The sequence below is a fragment of the Lissotriton helveticus genome, chromosome 8 (assembly GCF_964261635.1).
Source record: "Lissotriton helveticus chromosome 8, aLisHel1.1, whole genome shotgun sequence".
Lineage (NCBI taxonomy): Eukaryota > Metazoa > Chordata > Amphibia > Caudata > Salamandridae > Lissotriton > Lissotriton helveticus.
The window spans coordinates 1175079251-1175100509 of record NC_136069.1 but is presented as its reverse complement, the minus strand read 5'-3'; the positions used below and the strand labels follow the sequence as shown (position 1 = coordinate 1175100509).

Below are 21259 nucleotides of genomic sequence, written 5' to 3'. Positions count from 1 at the left end.
AGTTTAAAACCAGAAAAGGTGTGTCTGCGCAGAAGGATATTAGTATTGATGCCCCAAGCAGCAGTGCCTGCTGCATTCAAGGCACACCTATGGTTGATAATATTCTCCTCTGATGCCAACTCCTGACCCCTCTTTTGTACTGATCCGGGAGGTGTTGAAACATCTCCTCCATGTCGTCCTAATTGACATGGTCGTACTGAGGGAGTAATCTTATGGAAGTACCGATACTACAATGTGCAGCAGATTGGGCTACTACACTCTTCCTGGTTGCATCAAGCTTCTTACTTTCCCTGGTCCGGTGGGGGGCATCACCTGTGCCCTGTGAGTTTGCATATTTCCGTGCAGAGTGCATCATCAAAGAATCTGGTAGCAGTTTTCCCCTGATGTAAGGGAGGTCAGAGGGGGGAGCTTTAAACTTTTGGTCCACCCTGTAGATGATGACACACACCTTAACCAACTCCTTGAAAATGTCAGAGGCCAGCTCCAGCATCTTCTTAAGCATCAGAAGGTACTGCATGGGCATTTGTGTGGAAGACAGAGTCTCCATGAGGAAGTCATCCTCCTCAGGCTGCTTATGCATCTAGATTTTATGGTAAGCAGCTGCTTTTTGAAGTACCTCATGGTACACAGTTGTGCCATCTTGAGGGGAAAGTTTAGCCGGATACAAGTCCGGATTTGTATCACCTGGAGGATCCACAGCATAATCATCCAACTGATCACCATGTGGTTGAGTGTCAAAAGGTGAATCATAGGGGTCATAGGGAGACCCAGGGCTATTCCCCTAAACACTGAAGCAGGGGATATCCTGGGGGACTCTGGTGGATGGTCCACCGGCAGCAGTGGGGAGGAGACAGGGCTGTGGCTTGGAGAAGAGGGGCGGGGAGGTGGAGATAAAATGTGAGGCGTAAGTGGTGGTGGTGATGTGCCCTTATTGTGGCGTCAAGGTTTTTTAGGCGGTGTGCCCAAAGATGGATTGATGGCCTCCTCAAAAGTCAATTTCCTCTTTAGAGACAGGGAGTCTTTGGTCTGCGGAAAAGGGTTAGGCAGTATTCGCCTGGTTCTAGGCTGAATATGAATTAGCTGCTGTCTGGCATTGAGTTCCTCTTGTAGCCGCTGGAGGATACATTGCTCCTGATCTTCGGAGGCGAATGAGGATTGTGCTCTGGATGTTGTCTTCCTCTAAGCCGAGTGAGGCTTATGGATTGCCAACGCTGAGCTGGCATTTAGCTCTGAAGTCTTCAGCGTTGAGTTCGGCTTCGAGGGCATTTGTGAGGTCGAAGCCTAAGAGCCTGCTGAAAAGAAAGGGTGTATTTTGGACATGGTCTTTGATGCTGAGCTGTGTACTCCTGTCAACTCTGACTCGGTAGGTGCTGATCATGGCCATGTGGCAGTGGTGGACCTGAGGCCTCAAGGTTGGCCTGTGAGCTCGATGCTCGACCCTCTAGAAGGCAATACTCGGCTTCTGAGTGATGTTTGGAGATGGAAGGTGGGGCAACTTCTCTAACTGCAGGCGTCTGGGTAGAAGGACATTAGGCAGGTGGAGACTCGTCAATGCTGGAGGCAGAGTCCTCTTTCAGCTACAAAATATGTATCTCTGCCCTAGAAGCCTTTGGCTGTTGCTAAGCCTCGGTCTCCTGTTCTCCGAGACAGGTCCGGTGTGTCTTCCGAACATTGGTGTGCCATTGATGTCAATGCAATGTGACGATCCCAACGGTATCAAAGAGTCTTTTTATTTTGGAATGCAAAGCACTTCGAACAAGAGCCCTCATGATCATCTGGGGACAGACAAGGTTTCTAACCTGATGTAGTTCTGTCATAGGGTACTTTGCTCAACATTTTGGGCAGTATCGGAATGGAGTCATTTTCATAAAGGGCACATTTTCTGCGGTTCAGGAATGGAAGGAGGCCTGAAAGGGCCAGCGCCCATAAGGGGCTGAAGTAGTCAACCAAGCAAGCAAACAAGAGATGACTTGAATACTAAGAATTGAAGAAGATGCATTGCTTCATCAGCCGACGAGGTAGGTGGAAGCGAACTGGCCTGGCGAGAACACCATGCGACGTCGAACCGGAGTTCGAAGGAACATGTCTGAACCAGATGGAGGAGAAAAAAACAATCTAACAATGGACACAATGCCCAAACACATTACCAGCAATAGGTGGATTCATAGTACCTTGCAACTTAAATACTTAATTGAAGAAAAACTACTTGCGCACTTCCAAACCCAACACTAGATGACAGCACTATGCACAGCATGTGCATCTACAGATACACATGCCATGAACATATATTTATGAAAAGTGAGTGTTTAAGCCTGAACTGAGAAACATTCCTGCCCCATCTGGATGGCACTGCTATTAGTGACCTAAAAGGCAAGTCAGGGGTCATGTGTACCCATTATGTGGGCTACATTTTGACTGTACATTGAGCAAAAATTCAGTCTATTAAATCAAACAAAAGAGATTTTGTACAGCAGAAATTCTTAACTCAATAATCCCTTCTCAATAAACCATAAGCGGAACCCGGGAAATTCAAGAACTACCATCCCATCTCTCTGCTCTTCTTTCCCGACAAAGTCCTCGAAAAGGCCATCACCCGCCAACTCACAGAACACCTGGAGCACAACAATCTTTTGGCTACCTCTCAATTTGGATTCCACATCAACCACAACACCGAAACCGCCCTGATCGCTGCCACCAACATCAGAAATGTCCCTGACTGGGGAGAAACAGCGGCCCTGATCCTTCTCGACCTCTCAGCAGCGCTCAACACAGTATCCCACCACACCCTTATCAAGGGGTTTCACCACATTGGAGTCAAAGGAGATCTGCCTACCACCTTTCACCTCAGAACCCAAGAACCTCAACTGCAATGTCCCTCAAGGCTTGTCCCTCAGTCCTACACTGTTCATCACCTACATGACTCCTTGGCCAACATCATCAGAACACCCAGCTCATCCAGTGACTATGAGAATGCCCCTCCACCCCATTGACCAACTTCACCGGCTGCATGACGAGCATCGCCAAATGGATGAAAGACAACTACCTAAAACTCAAAACAGACAAAACAGAAGTGCAGATCTCCAGGAACAACACATCCCTGTGGAACAACTCCAGGTGGCGTTCCACACTAGGACCCTCACCCACTCCGACAGACCATGCATGCAAATTTGGCATCATCCTAGACAGCAAGCTCACCATGAAAAGCCAGATCAACTCAGACTCCTCCGCCTCCTTCCTCACTCTTAGCAAGCTCTGTAAGATCTTCAAGTGGGTCACCGTCAACACCAGACGAACTGTCACTCAAGCCCAAGTCACCAGTCGGCTGCGCTACGGCAACGCACTCCATGTAGGAATCACCTTGCACCTCCTGAACAGACTGCAGACCATACAGAATTCATCAGCCAGACTCATCCTAGACCTCCAAAGTGGACCTACAACACCCCCACCTCAAGAAGCTCCACTGGTTCCCCATTCAGAAGATATGTCAGTTCAAGATTCTGATTCACACATACAAAGCCCTACACAACCAAGGACCAGCATACATCAACTACCAACTGAATTTCCATCTACCCTCCAGACACCTGCGCTCTGCCTCCCTCTCCCTCGCTCACACCCCAGCATACGCTGCAGCAACACTGAAGGACACTCTTTCTCCTACCTCGCTGCGAAGTCCTAGACCAACCTTTAATTTCACCTCCAGACTTCATCCTCTCTGTTGGAATTCAGGAAAGGTGTAACATCCTGGCTGAGCACTCCCTAGCAGCAGGTTTCTCAGCGACTGGATATTCTCACGGATGATTAGCCGCGCTTTATAAGTCCTGTTTGACTTGACATATATGAAGGTGCTCTCATATGTGATGATGAAAAAGGCGGCTCTTTAAAATAAAATATTTGCCTAGGATCACACTATTTGAGAACAGTTTATGGGTGAAGCACATTACAGTCCAGTCAAACAGATCATTCTAGTCACTAGACCAGAACTTTCCAATCTCTGTGTCGCGACACACTACTGTGTCGCCTTCGCATGGTGGGTGTGTCGCGGGATGACACGGGTACTGTGCAGATGTATGCGAAGAAAGAAGAGGACAACCGTTTGGCGAGTGTGTGCGCACGCGGCACATGCGCAGTTCGGGCCGTAGAGCAATTCCCGGCAGAAGTGTTAGTTAGCTGGGGACGAGGAGGAAACGGCAGGCCCGGAGAACAATTCGAACTCCTCGGTCTGTCTGAGCCCCAGCACCAAGAGCATTGAGCCTCTAGCTGGCCTGACCAACCTGCTGCACTCTTCATTCTGACACCGTAAGTAAGGCCTTGTGTTGTTTGAATATTCGCTGGTCCTAGTTTGCCCCTGCCTGGAGGCTGAAAGTAAAATGTGAATAACTGGACAGCTGAGGAGCCCGCTTGAGTATGCCGCTTTCTGTTCCCATCAAGGTGCTTGCCATTTAAACAGTTCGAGTGTTGCACATTGCTTTTGTTCCCACAACGCCACATCACCGTTTAAGTTTGCCAGTAGCTGTCAACAGCTTTAAACGTGGCTGAGTTCCCCTTTCTCTGGCCCTGCCCAGGACTCATAGGACTTCTCATGACGCCGATGGTATATCAATTGCTAGCCTTAGTCATAAAACATTTTTTCAGGATTTTTCTTTTACATCCGAGTGCTCGGTAAATACGGAAATGCTTGAAAAGTCATAAATAATTTAGCTCGGTAACTATACCAGCGTTATCTCGTCCAGTATGGGTTTTAAATATTTAATACACCAGAAAGAAAATGCACAGAGCTGTCCGAGAAGTTTAGGCGAGTGTTTCTGAATGCGGCCATCAGGCTGCATTATCTTTCATCTGTACTTTGTGCCATGGCTAGATACGCAGTAGGAGTCCTGCTGCTTGCAAATGTGGAAACTTAGACTCAGTATTTACCAAAACTGTGGATCAGGTAGTTGCATAGCGCCATGAACCACACATAGGGTAAGCAGGGGGCTGTCCCTGCTGGGAGAAGTTACTGAAACAGTGAGTGTCTTCTAGTGCGTTCATGAAAGGACCGAGCTGGTGTGCCTGTCACAAGTCGCCCTTCCTAGCCTATGTGAAGTCGCCCTTCTTTTAAGGCGGTTGCTTGTTTTTTGTGTGCACTCTCAGTTTAAAATAATCTATATGAGAAAATATGTAAACTCGTTTAGAAGTAAAGAAAATAGAGAGAAAAAGGAGAAGATTAGAAAAAAATGAAGAAAAGGAAAGTAAAAGAAAAAAATCATTGAGCCGTGCTCCAGCGCAGAAGGATAGAACATGTCATCCAATGAAAAAGGCTGGCATTATTTCTTTCCTAACAATATACTGACAATCCCACATTTATAGTGTCTGGAGGTGAACGACTATTTGGAATTGTTGTGCTACTTCCAATTTCAATCACACCTGAGTGGCTTCCTCGTCAGTTCTATATATCTTCGCACAAGAGTGTGCATTCTATGTTCTTTTCCATGGATTTTTTGCAAGAATCTTGTTTTTAAAAAGCGTTTACAGCCACGCAGTTTTGAGATGTGTATTGGCTGCTCTGATCAAAGGATGCAACGAAGGAAAATAAAGGAATGTAGTGCTACACGGGTGTCATTCAAACGTTGACATTTGTTGCTCTGATGTCAATTATAATCAGGAACACTGGAATTATGTGATTCTGCTGAGTTATCCGTATAACAATGGAGTTGACTATGTGAAACTAGAAAGAGTGACATCAAGAGTCATTATACACCGAACAGCCTTTATGACGAACTGGTACTACTCACCTTACTACTCTTTTCTCAACTTCTCCTGTTAGTGTGCACCCTACATGGGCCAGCTTCTCATGCGTTGCCCTTGTTCCTCCCTGCTGCCTATGCTGGCTCTGCCCCTTCTGCCTTGCCCACCCTAGGTCTCCATCTCTTCGCCTTCGATGGGGAGTGCCATACAGCGGGCTTTTCAAGTATTTACCTGCGCTCTGTTGTATTGCCCCAATGTACTTGTTATATGTATCAATAAAGTAAGTAAAGACATGCTTAAATTAACAAGCATTTGCAATGCAATAGGTCTCGCAGTTGTGAGAGTTTGAGCTATTGGCATTTTAAATGCCAGTGCCTTTTATTTATGTATTGGTTTTTAAAACATAAATAAAAGGCATTGTCATTTACAATGCCAATATCTTAAACTCTCGCAAATGCGATACCTATTGCATTGCAAATGCTTGTTATTTTAATATTGCATTTATATAATTTTGTTAATTATCAACAAACCAGACTCTCTAGTGTTTTATGAATCTGTCATGCTATTGCAAATGGATTAAAAAAAATATGTCATATGTTGGAAAGTGAAATATGTACATCGGAGATACCCTAGTAAAAACTATCCATAAGAAATGTGATCTTCATAAATATTGAATATTTTAAGATGATCATAACCTTGGAACGGAAAGGGATGTCTCATCCATTAGAGCAGAGGTGCCTCACCCCCCCCCAATAAAATGCCACCAGAAAAGAAAATGGAAAATAAAGTTAATTTATTACCATTTTATTTTTCATCAACCCGTCCCGAACAAGTGTCAGGACAGGGTCTGTGGTGTGGCAGGGTCATGGAGTGGTGGTGAGCTGCCTGTGCACTTAAGTTTAAAATGTGCATGTCCCTTTGGCCGGCTGCCTTGTGACGGCCAGACATGCACACTTTTAACCTCTCTAACCCTGCTGTCTTAAGACAGTTGGGTTGAGAGCAAGCATAGGCATCCAGTGCCCTTGGGAGTGCTGAGCGAGGCCGCTCCCTCTAATCTTGGTGCTTCTCTCATGCTGGTTAACAGCATGAGAGCAGCGCCAGGATAGGTTAAGGGAGTTTGATGGGGCCTGTGCTGAACACCGAACTGGAGCAAAGAGGACGTGTCGTGCAGCACGTAAGGTAAGTGAATTTTTATTTGTATTTATTTTATTTGCACCTTACATGTAGCGTGTGATGTTGCATGCACCCAACCACCACCCATTTGCCTACCCCACTACTCGCCGTAGATGCCAGCTGCTACCCAGAACAAATTCGAAGACTTTGAGGTGTGGCAGCCTTATTAGATATTTTTCAGACATAGTTTATTTTGGTCCCGGGAGAAAACGAGTTTTAGACATTACCATTGTAAATGACAATGCCTTTTATTTATGTTTTGTGTTCTAAAACAAACAAAAGGCATTGTTATTTACAATACCTAAACTTTTGCAAATGAAAGACTTATTGCATTGCAATAAAGGGCCTTCTAGACAGCTTGTTAGATTGTAAATATCAGAGGAAGAGTCCGGCCTGCGACATCTTCAAAGTAGTGATAAATTGTGCAGTGAATAAGATGTGTAAGTGTTGTAAATTACACGGACACAAAGTGTGAAGTGAGAGTTACATATAATCTAGAGGTGGTGGTACTTGTGGTACTGGTAGTACTGGTGGTGGTGGTGTTATTGGTGGTGGTGATACTGGTAGTACTGGTGGTGGTGGTACTAGTGGTGGTGGTGGTGGTGGTACTGGTGGTGGTGGTACTGATGGTGGTTGTACTGGTGGTGGTTGTACTGGTGGTGGTTGTACTGGTGGTGGTGGTACTGGTGGTGGTGATAGTACTGGTGGTGGTTGTACTGGTGGTGGTACTGGTGGTGGTGGTAGTACTGGTAGTGGTAGTATATGTGGTGGTGGTACTGATAGTGGTGGTACTGGTAGTGGTTGTACTGGTGGTGGTGGTACTGGCAGTGGTAGTATATGTGGTGGTGGTACTGGTAGTGGTTGTACTTGTGATGGTGGTACTGGTAGTGGTAGTATTGGTGGTGGTGGTACTGGAAGTGGTAGTATTGGTGGTGGTGATAGTACTGGTGTTGGTACTTGTAGTTGTACTGGTGGTTTTAGTGGTGGTACTGGTGGTGGTATTAGTACTGGTGGTGGTGGTACTGGTGGTGGACCTGGTACTTGTGGTACTGTTGGTACTTGTACTACTAATAGTGTTAGTATTGGTGGTGGTGGTGGTACTGGTGGTGGTGGTACTGGTGGTGGTGGTAGTAGTGGTAGTATATGTGGTGGTAGAACTGGTGGCGGTAGTACTGGTAGTGGTAGAATTGGTGGTGGTGGTACTGGTAGCAGTAGTCTTGCAGGTGTTGGTACTGCTGGCTGTAGTACTGGTAGTGGTAGTACTGGTGGTGGTGGTACTGGTGGTGGTAGTACTGATGGTGGTGGTACTGGTGGTGGTTGTATTGGTGGTGGTACCGGTAGAGGTAGTATTGGTGGTGGTGGTACTGGTAGTGGTAGTACTGGTGGTGATGGTACTGGTGGCACTGGTAATACCGGTAGTGGTAGTATTGGTGGTGGTGGTACTGGCAGTGGTAGTATATGTGGTGGAGGTACTGGTAGTGTTAGAATTGGTGGTGGTGGTACTGGTAGCAGTAGTATTGGTGGTGGTGGTACTGCTGGCTGTAGTACTGGTAGTGGTAGTACTGGTGGTGGTGGTACTGGTGGTGGTAGTAATGGTGGTGGTGGTGGTACTGGTAGTACTGGTGGTGGTAGTACTGGAGGTGGTGGTACTGGTAGTGGTAGTACTGGTGGTGGTGGTAGTACTGGTGGTGGTGGTACTGGTGGTGGTGGTGGTACCGGTAGTGGTCAGTACTGGTGGTGGTGGCAGTGGTAGTATTGGTGGTGGTGGTACTGGTAGTACTGGTGGTGGTGGTACTGGTAGCAGTAGTATTGGTGGTGGTGGTACTGCTGGCTGTAGTACTGGTAGTGGTAGTACTGGTGGTGGTGGTACTGGTGGTGGTAGTACTGGTGGTGGTGGTACTGGTAGTGGTCGCACTGGTGGTGGTGGTACTGGTAGTACTGGTGGCTGTAGTACTGGCAATGGTAGTACTGGTGGTGGTAGTACTGGTGGTGGTAGTACTTGTAGTGGTAGTACTGGTGGTGGTAGTACTGGTAGTGGTAGTACTGGTAGTGTTAGTACTGGTGGTGGTAGTACTGGTGGTGGTAGTACTGGTGGTGGTGGTGGTACTGGTAGTGGTAGTACTGGTGGTGGTGGTACTGGTAGTGGTAGTACTGGTAGTGGTAGTACTGGTGGTGGTGATACTGGTAGTATTGGTGGTGGTGGTACTGGTAGTGGTAGTATTGGTGGTGGTGGTACTGGTAGTGGTAGTATTGGTGGTGGTGGTGGTACTTTATATTTTTCAGACATAGTTTATTTTGGTCCCGGGAGAAAACGAGTTTCAGACATTACCATTGTAAATGACAATGCCTTTTATTTATGTTTTGTGTTCTAAAACAAACAAAAGGCATTGTTATTTACAATACCTAAACTTTTGCAAATGAAAGACTTATTGCATTGCAATAAAGGGCCTTCTAGACAGCTTGTTAGATTGTAAATATCAGAGGAAGAGTCCGGCCTGCGACATCTTCAAAGTAGTGATAAATTGTGCAGTGAATAAGATGTGTAAGTGTTGTAAATTACACGGACACAAAGTGTGAAGTGAGAGTTACATATAATCTAGAGGTGGTGGTACTTGTGGTACTGGTAGTACTGGTGGTGGTGGTGTTATTGGTGGTGGTGATACTGGTAGTACTGGTGGTGGTGGTACTAGTGGTGGTGGTGGTGGTGGTACTGGTGGTGGTGGTACTGATGGTGGTTGTACTGGTGGTGGTTGTACTGGTGGTGGTGGTACTGGTGGTGGTGATAGTACTGGTGGTGGTTGTACTGGTGGTGGTACTGGTGGTGGTGGTAGTACTGGTAGTGGTAGTATATGTGGTGGTGGTACTGATAGTGGTGGTACTGGTAGTGGTTGTACTGGTGGTGGTGGTACTGGCAGTGGTAGTATATGTGGTGGTGGTACTGGTAGTGGTTGTACTTGTGATGGTGGTACTGGTAGTGGTAGTATTGGTGGTGGTGGTACTGGAAGTGGTAGTATTGGTGGTGGTGATAGTACTGGTGTTGGTACTTGTAGTTGTACTGGTGGTTTTAGTGGTGGTACTGGTGGTGGTATTAGTACTGGTGGTGGTGGTACTGGTGGTGGACCTGGTACTTGTGGTACTGTTGGTACTTGTACTACTAATAGTGTTAGTATTGGTGGTGGTGGTGGTACTGGTGGTGGTGGTACTGGTGGTGGTGGTAGTAGTGGTAGTATATGTGGTGGTAGAACTGGTGGCGGTAGTACTGGTAGTGGTAGAATTGGTGGTGGTGGTACTGGTAGCAGTAGTCTTGCAGGTGTTGGTACTGCTGGCTGTAGTACTGGTAGTGGTAGTACTGGTGGTGGTGGTACTGGTGGTGGTAGTACTGATGGTGGTGGTACTGGTGGTGGTTGTATTGGTGGTGGTACCGGTAGAGGTAGTATTGGTGGTGGTGGTACTGGTAGTGGTAGTACTGGTGGTGATGGTACTGGTGGCACTGGTAATACCGGTAGTGGTAGTATTGGTGGTGGTGGTACTGGCAGTGGTAGTATATGTGGTGGAGGTACTGGTAGTGTTAGAATTGGTGGTGGTGGTACTGGTAGCAGTAGTATTGGTGGTGGTGGTACTGCTGGCTGTAGTACTGGTAGTGGTAGTACTGGTGGTGGTGGTACTGGTGGTGGTAGTAATGGTGGTGGTGGTGGTACTGGTAGTACTGGTGGTGGTAGTACTGGAGGTGGTGGTACTGGTAGTGGTAGTACTGGTGGTGGTGGTAGTACTGGTGGTGGTGGTACTGGTGGTGGTGGTGGTACCGGTAGTGGTCAGTACTGGTGGTGGTGGCAGTGGTAGTATTGGTGGTGGTGGTACTGGTAGTACTGGTGGTGGTGGTACTGGTAGCAGTAGTATTGGTGGTGGTACTGCTGGCTGTAGTACTGGTAGTGGTAGTACTGGTGGTGGTGGTGGTAGTACTGGTGGTGGTGGTGGTGGTGGTGGTACTGGTAGTGGTAGTACTGGTGGTGGTGGTACTGGTAGTACTGGTGGTGGTGGTGGTACTGGCAGTGGTAGTATATGTGGTGGAGGTACTGGTAGTGTTAGAATTGGTGGTGGTGGTACTGGTAGCAGTAGTATTGGTGGTGGTGGTACTGCTGGCTGTAGTACTGGTAGTGGTAGTACTGGTGGTGGTGGTACTGGTGGTGGTAGTACTGGTGGTGGTGGTACTGGTAGTGGTCGCACTGGTGGTGGTGGTACTGGTAGTACTGGTGGCTGTAGTACTGGCAATGGTAGTACTGGTGGTGGTAGTACTGGTGGTGGTAGTACTTGTAGTGGTAGTACTGGTGGTGGTAGTACTGGTAGTGGTAGTACTGGTAGTGTTAGTACTGGTGGTGGTAGTACTGGTGGTGGTAGTACTGGTGGTGGTGGTGGTACTGGTAGTGGTAGTACTGGTGGTGGTGGTACTGGTAGTGGTAGTACTGGTAGTGGTAGTACTGGTGGTGGTGATACTGGTAGTATTGGTGGTGGTGGTACTGGTAGTGGTAGTATTGGTGGTGGTGGTACTGGTAGTGGTAGTATTGGTGGTGGTGGTGGTACTGGTAGTGGTAGTATTGGTGGTGGTGGTACTGGTAGCGGTAGTACTGGTGGTGGTGGTACTGGTAGCAGTAGCATTGGTGGTGGTGGTACTGCTGGCCGTAGTACTGGTAGTGGTAGTACTGGTGGTGGTGGTACTGGTGGTGGTAGTACTGGTGGTGGTGGTACTGGTAGTGGTAGTACTGGTAGTGGTAGTACTGGTGGTCGTGGTACTGGTAGTACTGGTGGTGGTGGTAGTGGTAGTACTGGTGGCTGTAGTACTGGTAGTACTGGTGGTGGTGGTGGTACTGGTAGTACTGGTGGTGGTGGTACTGGTAGTACTGGTGGTGGTAGTACTGGTGGTGGTGGTACTGGTGGTAGTGGTAGTGGTACTGGTAGTACTGGTAGTGGTAGTACTGGTAGTGGTAGTACTGGTAGTGGTGGTACTGGTAGTACTGGTGGTGGTTGTAGTGGTAGTACTGGTGGATGTAGTAGTGGTAGTACTGGTGGCTGTAGTAGTGGTAGTACTGGTGGTGGTAGTACTGGTAGTACTGGTGGTGGTAGTACTGGTAGTACTGGTGGTGGTGGTGGTACTGGTAGTGGTAGTACTGGTGGTGGTGGTACTGGTAGTGGTAGTACTGGTGGTGGTACTGGTAGTACTGGTGATGGTGGTACTGGTAGTCCTGGTGGTGGTGGTACTGGTAGTAGTGGTAGTACTGGAGGTGGTGGTACTGGTGGTGGTAGTACTGGTGGTGGTAGTACTGGTGGTGGTGGTACTGGTAGTGGTAGTACTGGTGGTGGTACTGGTAGTACTGGTGATGGTGGTACTGGTAGTCCTGGTGGTGGTGGTACTGGTAGTAGTGGTAGTACTGGAGGTGGTGGTACTGGTGGTGGTAGTACTGGTGGTGGTAGTACTGGTGGTGGTAGTACTGGTGGTGGTGGTACTGGTGGTGGTGGTACTGGTAGTGGTAGTACTGGCGGTGGTGGTACTGGTAGTGGTAGTACTGGTGGTGGTACCGTAGTGGTAGTACTGGTGGTGGTAGTACTGGTGGTGGTGGTACTGGAGGTGGTGGTACTGGTAGTGGTGGTACTGGTAGTACTGGTGGTGGTGGTAATACTGGTAGTGGTATTACTGGTGGTGGTGGTACTGGTGGTGGTACCGGTAGTGGTCAGTACTGGTGGTGGTGGTAGTGGTACTGGTAGTGGTAGTACTGGTGGTGGTGGTACTGGTAGCAGTAGTATTGGTGGTGGTACTGCTGGCTGTAGTACTGGTAGTAGTATTACTGGTGGTGGTGGTAGTACTGGTGGTGGTGGTGGTACTGGTGGTGGTGGTATTGGTGGTGGTGGTGGTAGTGGTAGTATTGGTGGTGGTGGTACTGGTAGCGGTAGTACTGGTGGTGGTGGTACTGGTAGCAGTAGCATTGGTGGTGGTGGTGGTGGTACTGCTGGCCGTAGTACTGGTAGTGGTAGTACTGGTGGTGGTGGTACTGGTGGTGGTAGTACTGGTGGTGGTGGTACTGGTAGTGGTAGTACTGGTAGTGGTAGTACTGGCGGTCGTGGTACTGGTAGTACTGGTGGTGGTGGTAGTGGTAGTACTGGTGGCTGTAGTACTGGTAGTACTGGTGGTGGTGGTGGTGGTACTGGTAGTGGTAGTACTGGTGGTGGTAGTACTGGTAGTACTGGTGGTGGAGGTGGTGGTATGGGTAGTGGTAGTACTGGTGGTGGTGGTACTGGTAGTGGTAGTACTGGTGGTGGTGGTACTGGTAGTACTGGTGGTGGTGGTGCTGGTAGTGGTAGTACTAAAGGTGGTGGTACTGGTGGTGGTAGTACTGGAGGTGGTAGTACTGGTGGTGGTAGTACTGGTAGTGGTGGTACTGGTGGTGGTGGTACTGGTAGTACTGGTGGTGGTGGTGGTGGTACTGGTAGTGGTAGTATTGGTGGTGGTGGTACTGGTAGTATTGGTGGTGGTGGTACTGGTAGTGGTAGTACTGGTGGTGGTGGTACTGGTAGTGGTAGTATTGGTGGTGGTGGTACTGGTAGTGGTAGTACTGGTGTTGGTGGTACTGGTAGTGGTAGTATTGGTGGTGGTGGTGGTGGTACTGGTAGTGGTAATACTGGTGGTGGTGGTACTGATAGTGGTAGTATGGGTGGTGGTGGTCGTACTGGTAGTGGTAGTATTAGTGGTAGTGGTGGTACTGGTGGTGGTGGTACTGGTGGTGGTAGTACTGGTAGTGGTAGTATTGGTAGTGGTAGTACTGGTGGTGGTAGTACTGGTGGTGGTGGTACTGGTGTTACTCGTAGTGGTAGTACTGGTGGTGGTGGTATTGGTGGTGGTGGTGGTGGTACTGTGGTGGTAGTACTGGTGGTGGTGGTGGTGGTGGTACTGGTTGTAGTAGTACTGGTGGTGTGGTGGTAGTACTGGTAGTGGTGGTATTGGTGGTAGTACTGGTAGTGGTGGTGGTGGTACTGGTGGTGGTAGTACTGATAGTGGTGGTACTGGTGGTAGTAGTACTGGTATTGGTGGTGGTAGTAGTGGTGGTATTGGCGGAGGTGGTACTGGTGGTGGTAGTACTGGTGGTGGTGGTAGTACTGGTAGTGGTGGTATTGGTGGTGGTGGTACTGGTGGTGGTAGTACTGGTGGTGGTGGTGTTAGTGGAAGTACTGGTGGTGTTGGTGGTTGTGTTACTGGTGGTGGTAGTACTGGTGGTATTGGTGGGGGTGGTACTGGTGATGGTGGTACTGATAGTGGTAGTACTGGTGGTGGTAGTACTGGTGGTGGTGGTGGTGGTGGTACTGGTTGTAGTAGTACTGGTGGTGGTGATGTTAGTGGTGGTGGTACAAGGTAGGAGCTTGAGGCATATATACAAGGTGAGGAGCTTCAGGAAGCTACAGCTGGTTTATACAATAAGGATCAGTTTGAGGAATATATATACACAGGGTGAGCTGGAACTCGAGGCATGTACACAGGGTGATGAAGCGCTTGAGGTATATGCCGAGAGGTGAGGAGCTTGAGCTATGCCAGGTTATACAAAGAGAGGATGAGGATGGATGCGGAATATATACATAGGGTTAGGAGCCTCAGTCATATAGACCGGTGAGTTAGAAGCTTGAGGTGTGTACAGAAAGGGTGAGGCGCTTGAGGCACAGACGGATAGGGTGAGGCGCCTCAGGTATACTGAAAAAGAGAAGCGAGCACGAGGCATGTTTAGATGCGTGAGGAGTTATAAGCATATACACCGGGTGAAGTACGTGACCCACTTTTAGAGACACTGGACTGTTAAAACGTGGATGTTGACTTTTGGCACAAAGACAGGCAGTGCGGGGACCCCGCAGCATAGAAAGTTTATATCACCTTCAAGTGCTATAAATAAATTGTTCACATGGACTAAACAAGGCAGCGCTGGGATGGGGGCTGGGCACGAAGGAAGAGAAATGCGAGTCACGGCCGGAGGCCGGTCGTGAAAACAATGCAGCGCTCGTGAAACTGAAAGCACGGCCGGTCGGCCGTGAAAGCCTTTGATGCCGCAGGGGGTGGAGCGGCAAACTGAAAGCACGGCCGGCCGTGAAAGCCTTTGATGCCGCAAGGGGGTGGAGCGGCACCAAGCTGGGCATTAGATGGCTGACGATTTGATACTGTGCACACGCATTTTAGGTCAATGCGCTTGCGCATTGACCTAAAAGCGCACGGGCACAGCATCAAATCGCCAGTTAATTAAAGTCTGTTTAAGCCCCTATAGTCTCGCTCCGCTCAATGCGCATGCGCATTGACAGGTCGCGAGACCTACAAATAACCATACATAAGCACTTAAAAATGCTTTTAGTCAGAAGCTGATCGCTAGTTCGGACAGTGTGTGTGATTGTGCACAGTTGATGTTTGCATTCAGGCTTGCTCTGACCTGTATCAGCTTCTTAAACACTTTTGAACTACTTCTGAGGTTTTTTTTTAAGGAACACGCATATCTACACACTTAGCCAGTGTTCTAAGGCAGAGATCCCTGTACACTGCATGTACACACTGGCAGACTGACTCTTGCTTTCAGGCTCCACACTCTCTCATACACTCCTTTGTGTGAGCAGGCACGTAACCTTTAAGTGCCTGCTCATACAAAAAACTCTCAAAGACCTACACTTGCATTGGAAAAGGGGCGTGCCTGTATTTTTTTTAGCACAACTGAAATACTTCCACAGGCAGAGTACCACTTCCCAGTAATAGGCAGTACATTTTGTGCCATAATGAGCACCTGGTCTTCTAGCTTTTATTATGCAAGCACAGCCTTTTCACACAAAGACTGATCACTAGCGTTGTCCATTCCAAGGTCAATTGCTGCCCTGAGTTTGTCTGAGCCAGTGTCAATGCAGTTAATACTTCTGTCCCACCTTATGCTTCTTGTTTCAGGCACAAACCTAATCCTACACCCAGTTTAGCCAGTCACAATCTTTGTTAGAACAGATTCACAATTGCTTTATTAACCTTTCTGCTTTCTCAAATTTGCTTGAAAATGCACCATTTTCCCACTTTTTTTTCAAAATGTTCTTGCTGGAGAGGACCCCCCCTCAGCCCCCCTTAGGTGGTTCAGGCTCGCTCGCTACACTGCATTACAGTGTCGCAAAATTATGCATGTCTAAACAGTGTGTCACCAACACGAAAAGTTTGGAAAGCTGTGCACTAGACCTTCAGGTTTGGTAACATTTTTATGATTTTTTTTAGGCCAACGTATCGACTGCTGCTTCATAGGTTTGAGCCATGATTCTGTATTAGTGATTTAAGACCCCTTAATATTATTCATGCGTAAACCAACTGGGATTCCCCCAATATATTATTTACTAATATTATTTCAGTCATTTCAGCACACAAGAGGAGGTATTGATCTTTAAGTGTATGTCTTGAGGCTAAGGCTTTTGAGAAGGGTTGTTATTTTGTAAATGGTAGTACTGTCATATTCCTGTGATATTTTCGCTGTCCTCTTTGTTTTGATGTAGACTCAAAGGAATTCTAAAGAATGTGTTGGGCACAGCAGAGTACAGTTTATAATTTTTCTAGATGCTAGCTGTACATATTAATCAATGTGTTTTTCTCTACTACGGTTACTCTAATTTGTCATTTGTAACGTTTCAACTCTCTGGAACATTCTGAAGGTTACCAAACACATTATACCTGCGCAGTGCTCCCCGTAGTGTATCCTCTTGAATCCCTGCAGAAATGCATCTTACAGACACTTAAGACACCACTAATGCACCTCGTAATGTTAATTAAACAAGGCCTAAAGTGTGTCAGAAGCACAGTACACTCGGTATGGTCAGTTCGCTCAAGTATAGGTCAAATATTCAAAGTGCCTTACTCGGTTCGAAGCGCTAACTGGCACTTAATGCACTCAGCTTACAAAGCACTAGGCCGGTATCCGTTAGCCTCGAGCCGCACTCTACAGTCTTCACGTAGAGACAGAGATAGGTCAAAGTGCACCCCCCCCCCCCCACACATGACAACCTCGCTGCCCTCAGACAACGCCACCTTGCCCCACCACCTCCTTCCTTGGCCGCTCACCTCCGCCCGGTGTCGGCCTCTTTCCTCGAGACTCCCCTGAGGTGAAGGTGGCGCGCCCCATCAGCCGCACCTCGAGAGCAGAAGGCGTGCGCGTGCCGCTCTGCATGGCCGGCTCCGCGAGGAAGGGCAGTGGAGGGGTCCGGTAACACGCACGTCTCACGGGGCACGAGCCGCGACCGAGGTTAGAAATACGTCATTTCCCTTCTACTGGCGACTAGATGCGTCACAACTCGCCTGTAACAATAACATTCAACCAAGAAGAGCTTTTATAACGAACGGGATTGCACCAGTCCTATGATTTGCCTAAACTAGCATGGGCACTGGCAGCCTCAAAATACTGTGTGCTGTCTAAATACTGAAACAATTGTTTGGGAGCAGCCGGGGCCTTCCTCCAAATTCTAAAAGTGCACCACCTTTATTTACTGTTACTAGCACTTTCTTGACTGCATTGTCACCCACTGTTTGTCAAAGAAGTGGTCATTTGTCCGTCACAGAGAGGGAGATAAAACTAGAGAGATACAACTCTTGCAATTTGACCCTTGTATGACCTAGATGATCTCACATATCCCTACTTCCTAGGTTACTTATCTCCTGGATCTGTGCCATAAGGTTACACTCATATCTGGAAATTTCCATGCATTCCCTAATATATGGATTTTCATATACAGCAGAGTTTCTAACCAACAGACACTTAATTGCCTTGGCTGGCAAACTGAATCGAAGTGATGACTTTGTAGCCAGTGGCTATAGTGTAGGAAATAAATCGTATTCGCTCACCCCTGCGATTGTATTTTAGGTACATCACTCCACCTCATATTGAGTGCTTGCACTGGAATGCACGAGGGACAAGTTTACATCTGAAAATGCACACATTCCGTTAATCCCTGGTATCCAGAAACGACTATTTTGTTGATCTTTTTTTTACTGCAATTTTCAAAATGTTTTTGCCAGGACTCGAGAGTACCACCACCATAACCACCTGTGTAGGCATGCTTTGCCACATGACATGCAGACTTGTCAGCTTTGCCAATGCTAGCCTGTAGCATAGCGAAGAAAAATTATTAAGGGGTGATGTTTTCAAAGCATTTTAACGAGTCACTTGTCAAGAATGGGGCGTGAAGGGTAAACACTAAACAAAATAGACGTCCCACAGTTTTCAAACAAGTTAACAACGTGGACTTCTTTGTAATTGCTCAAACCAATTACGTTTGAAAAATGTGCCTGAAGGCACACACCATCTACTGAAGGATATATTTCTCTTGCCATCCCTAAAGACACATTTCACTCCCAAAAGCAGGCCTTACACTGCAAGTCTCTCAGGCCAAGTTCCAAACTTGTTTATAAGTATTTCTTTAGCAGCGGGCGATAATATCTTGGAATGAATAGCGCAAAGTACCGCACTTTCGACGATTCTGAGCACTGTAAATGCCAGACTGGTTACTCCAAGCCAAATTTATGGAACTCATTTTACACACAAGAACGATATAAGGCTGAATACATTTTGCAGTTTTCAAAACCCTGACTTCCAAAACACACATCCCTTAGTGGTGCTGCTGACTTTCAGTTCTATGAGCCAAGGATGGATACCTCAGTGGCTCGTTTCAAATGACTGAAATACTGAAATACAAAAGGATGAGGTAGAAAGCAGGCCTTGTGCTAGTCCGTCCTGTTTTCAAACGAAACAAGGTCGCGAACAAGACGAACTCGTGTTTATTATACCAGCGCAGAAACGTTGTAGGCAGACGGCTCAGCGGTTGCTTGGTCTGGAGAAAGGTTTCAGTGCCACTCACCCGTTAAAGGATTTGTTAAGGAGCAGTTCCTTCGCTTGACGTTGGCACGGCTGCTGAGATCGGCAGGGCCCAGGGTCAGTCACCGGTCACTGCGTCAACTGTACGTCACCTGTGTAAACTGTAGAGTTTAACAAAGCCATCTGATTAAATTAATGCAATGCCAGATTTAAGGGGTTGGCAGCAGCTGAGGCATGGCCAACGCCAAAGCGGGCTCTTCCATGTTTTTTTTTCAGATGACTGAATTAGTGAAAGGTGGACAAAGTGTGCAAGATTCCAGAGTTTTCCCTCGCGTGGTTACATCCCATATTACAAGCTCTCCTGGAATTACGCGATTGAGCCGCTGTGGCGTTTTCTATACTCCACCATCTGATGCTTAATTTGTAGATTGCAACAACATGTTTCCTGCTAAAACGCATTACAAATTACTTTTTAAAAAAAACCTTCACGTGTAGCGTAGTGGCAGACCCCATTTGAAGGTTACGTATTCACGTTTTAACTGCTGGTTGAGTGAAACTTTGTTCAGACAGTTTTAATGTGTGTTAAGGTAAAATAGTGAAATTATGCTGCCATAGGATTTGCTGCATTTTGCGGCATACTTTGCCCACTTTTGCAGCACAGTTTAGCCAATCCTGCCGCATGATTTTGCCGTCCATTGCCACACAGTCCCAGACAGTGGCCGTGCTTCTTATCATTTTCTGTGCACAGGCCTCGGCTTATTCATGTGCACACTGCAGTATTTTGAAATGAGCACAGACAGGAATCCTGGGTTGTACACATCAGTAGCACAACTACAGAGGTTGTACGGGCCCCTCAGGGCCTCCCTCTAGAGACAACCCCCCCACCCACTGCAAGTGACCACACATAGCACAGTCTCTAGGCGCCAGTTCTCTATTGGGTAATGTGAATTATCTGTCACTTCATTGGCAGTCGACATAGGACAGGTACATGAAGCATGTGTCGGTACAAAAGGGATATTGTATTGCAATTGCATTGGTATAGAGCTTACTACCCCTGACGAGGCTGGACACCCCATGCAAATGATGAGAATGCCCATCTAGGCCAGGCCAGGTCAGGGCCTGTGCCAGGTTTGGACTGACAACCCAAGCAAATTCTGTCACACCAGCCCCCAAACGGTGCGTAGCAAGCGAGCCTGGCTACTACAAGGGGGCGGGTGGGTCTAAGGGGGTTTTGGGGGGTGTACTCACCCCATGAAAATTTGGGAACAAATGGTGCATTCTGCAACACGTGTTTCATTATATGGTCAATTGTATTTGTTTTTAAAGCACAGTAAATGATGATCCTTACAGTGCACCAGGATACACCAATCTTTATTAGGGCTCTTCAATGATTCCCACACTTGCACCCTCCAGCAGTGTCTCTCTTTTCTTCATAGCACCTCTCTCACTTCTCTCACATGTATTTGTTTTTTTTATAGCGCCTCTCATACCAGTGTAGAGTAGCGGAGCATTTCACATCTCACTCACATACAGAGACAGTGAAACATACGTGCGTAAATCAGTGTATAGTAAATGTTACATAAGACAAAGGGGACTCCAAGGTATAGGATTCACATGTCATCCATGCTGGTAGGTATTTTTTAAGAGTCCTTGGTCTGGAGAAGCACAAACTCAGGATTCAGAATGTAACACAGTGGTTAGGGTTGACTTTACTTATAAGAATGTATTTTTACCCAAACAAACCCTTTTTAGCAAAATTAGGATAATGAAACACTGTGAAAAAGCATCATTTTCTAACCTAGATTACGATTGTAATTTATGAACTGCACAGTGACAAAAGGATCTCTGCAGTGCTTTTAAAACTGTTGCACATCTACAAAACCGGCCCCCGGTAACAAAAGCTGCCTCCCACCCTTCCAGCTTCCCGGGGAAACAACCAATGCCCAGTGCGGCCAGTCCGGCCTTGGTCTGTGCATTCCATATCAGAGAAGGGATTAGCACAAGATCATGCCCCCCCTACATAAAATGGATTTGTGCCCTCCGGAAGAACAACCGTTAAGCAGGGTCGATGTAAAGGTGCACATTTTGAAATCTGACCATTTCAGAACCGCCGCCACCGCTGAGAGTCACACTCACTTACCTCCTGAACTGCCAGAGGAAGGCAGAGGCCATTGCCCACGCCGCCGCCACCGCCAAGAGTCAAGGGACAGCTGACTCCGCGCCGCCGCTCCGGGAGACTCCAAATCCCGGCGGGCACCGCGGCGGCGCGTCTGAGTGACGCGGCAGCGCAGAGGGAGCGCTATCAGAGGCGCACAAAAGGAGGAGCACCCCGGCAGAGCGGGGGAGACCATTTCAGAACCGCCGCCACCGCTGAGAGTCACACTCACTTACCTCCTGAACTGCCAGAGGAAGGCAGAGGCCATTGCCCACGCCGCCGCCACCGCCAAGAGTCAAGGGACAGCTGACTCCGCGCCGCCGCTCCGGGAGACTCCAAATCCCGGCGGGCACCGCGGCGGCGC

General features: G+C 47.8%; 1 protein-coding gene across 4 annotated transcripts in view; it reads right to left on the bottom strand.

Annotated features, from left to right (window-relative positions):
- REPS2 (RALBP1 associated Eps domain containing 2) overlaps nt 1-21259 on the bottom strand; it is a 1083293-nt gene that overhangs the window by 746857 nt on the left and 315177 nt on the right. The window contains exon 1 of one of the 4 annotated variants that reach the window (XM_078658106.1): nt 16994-17081. The exons of the other annotated variants lie outside the window; for them this stretch is intronic. Coding sequence (XP_078514232.1) covers nt 16994-17054 — 61 coding nt within the window. The 5' untranslated portion in view covers nt 17055-17081. Of the gene's footprint in view, nt 1-16993; nt 17082-21259 lie in introns of those variants that run through there. 4 annotated transcript variants of the gene reach the window in all.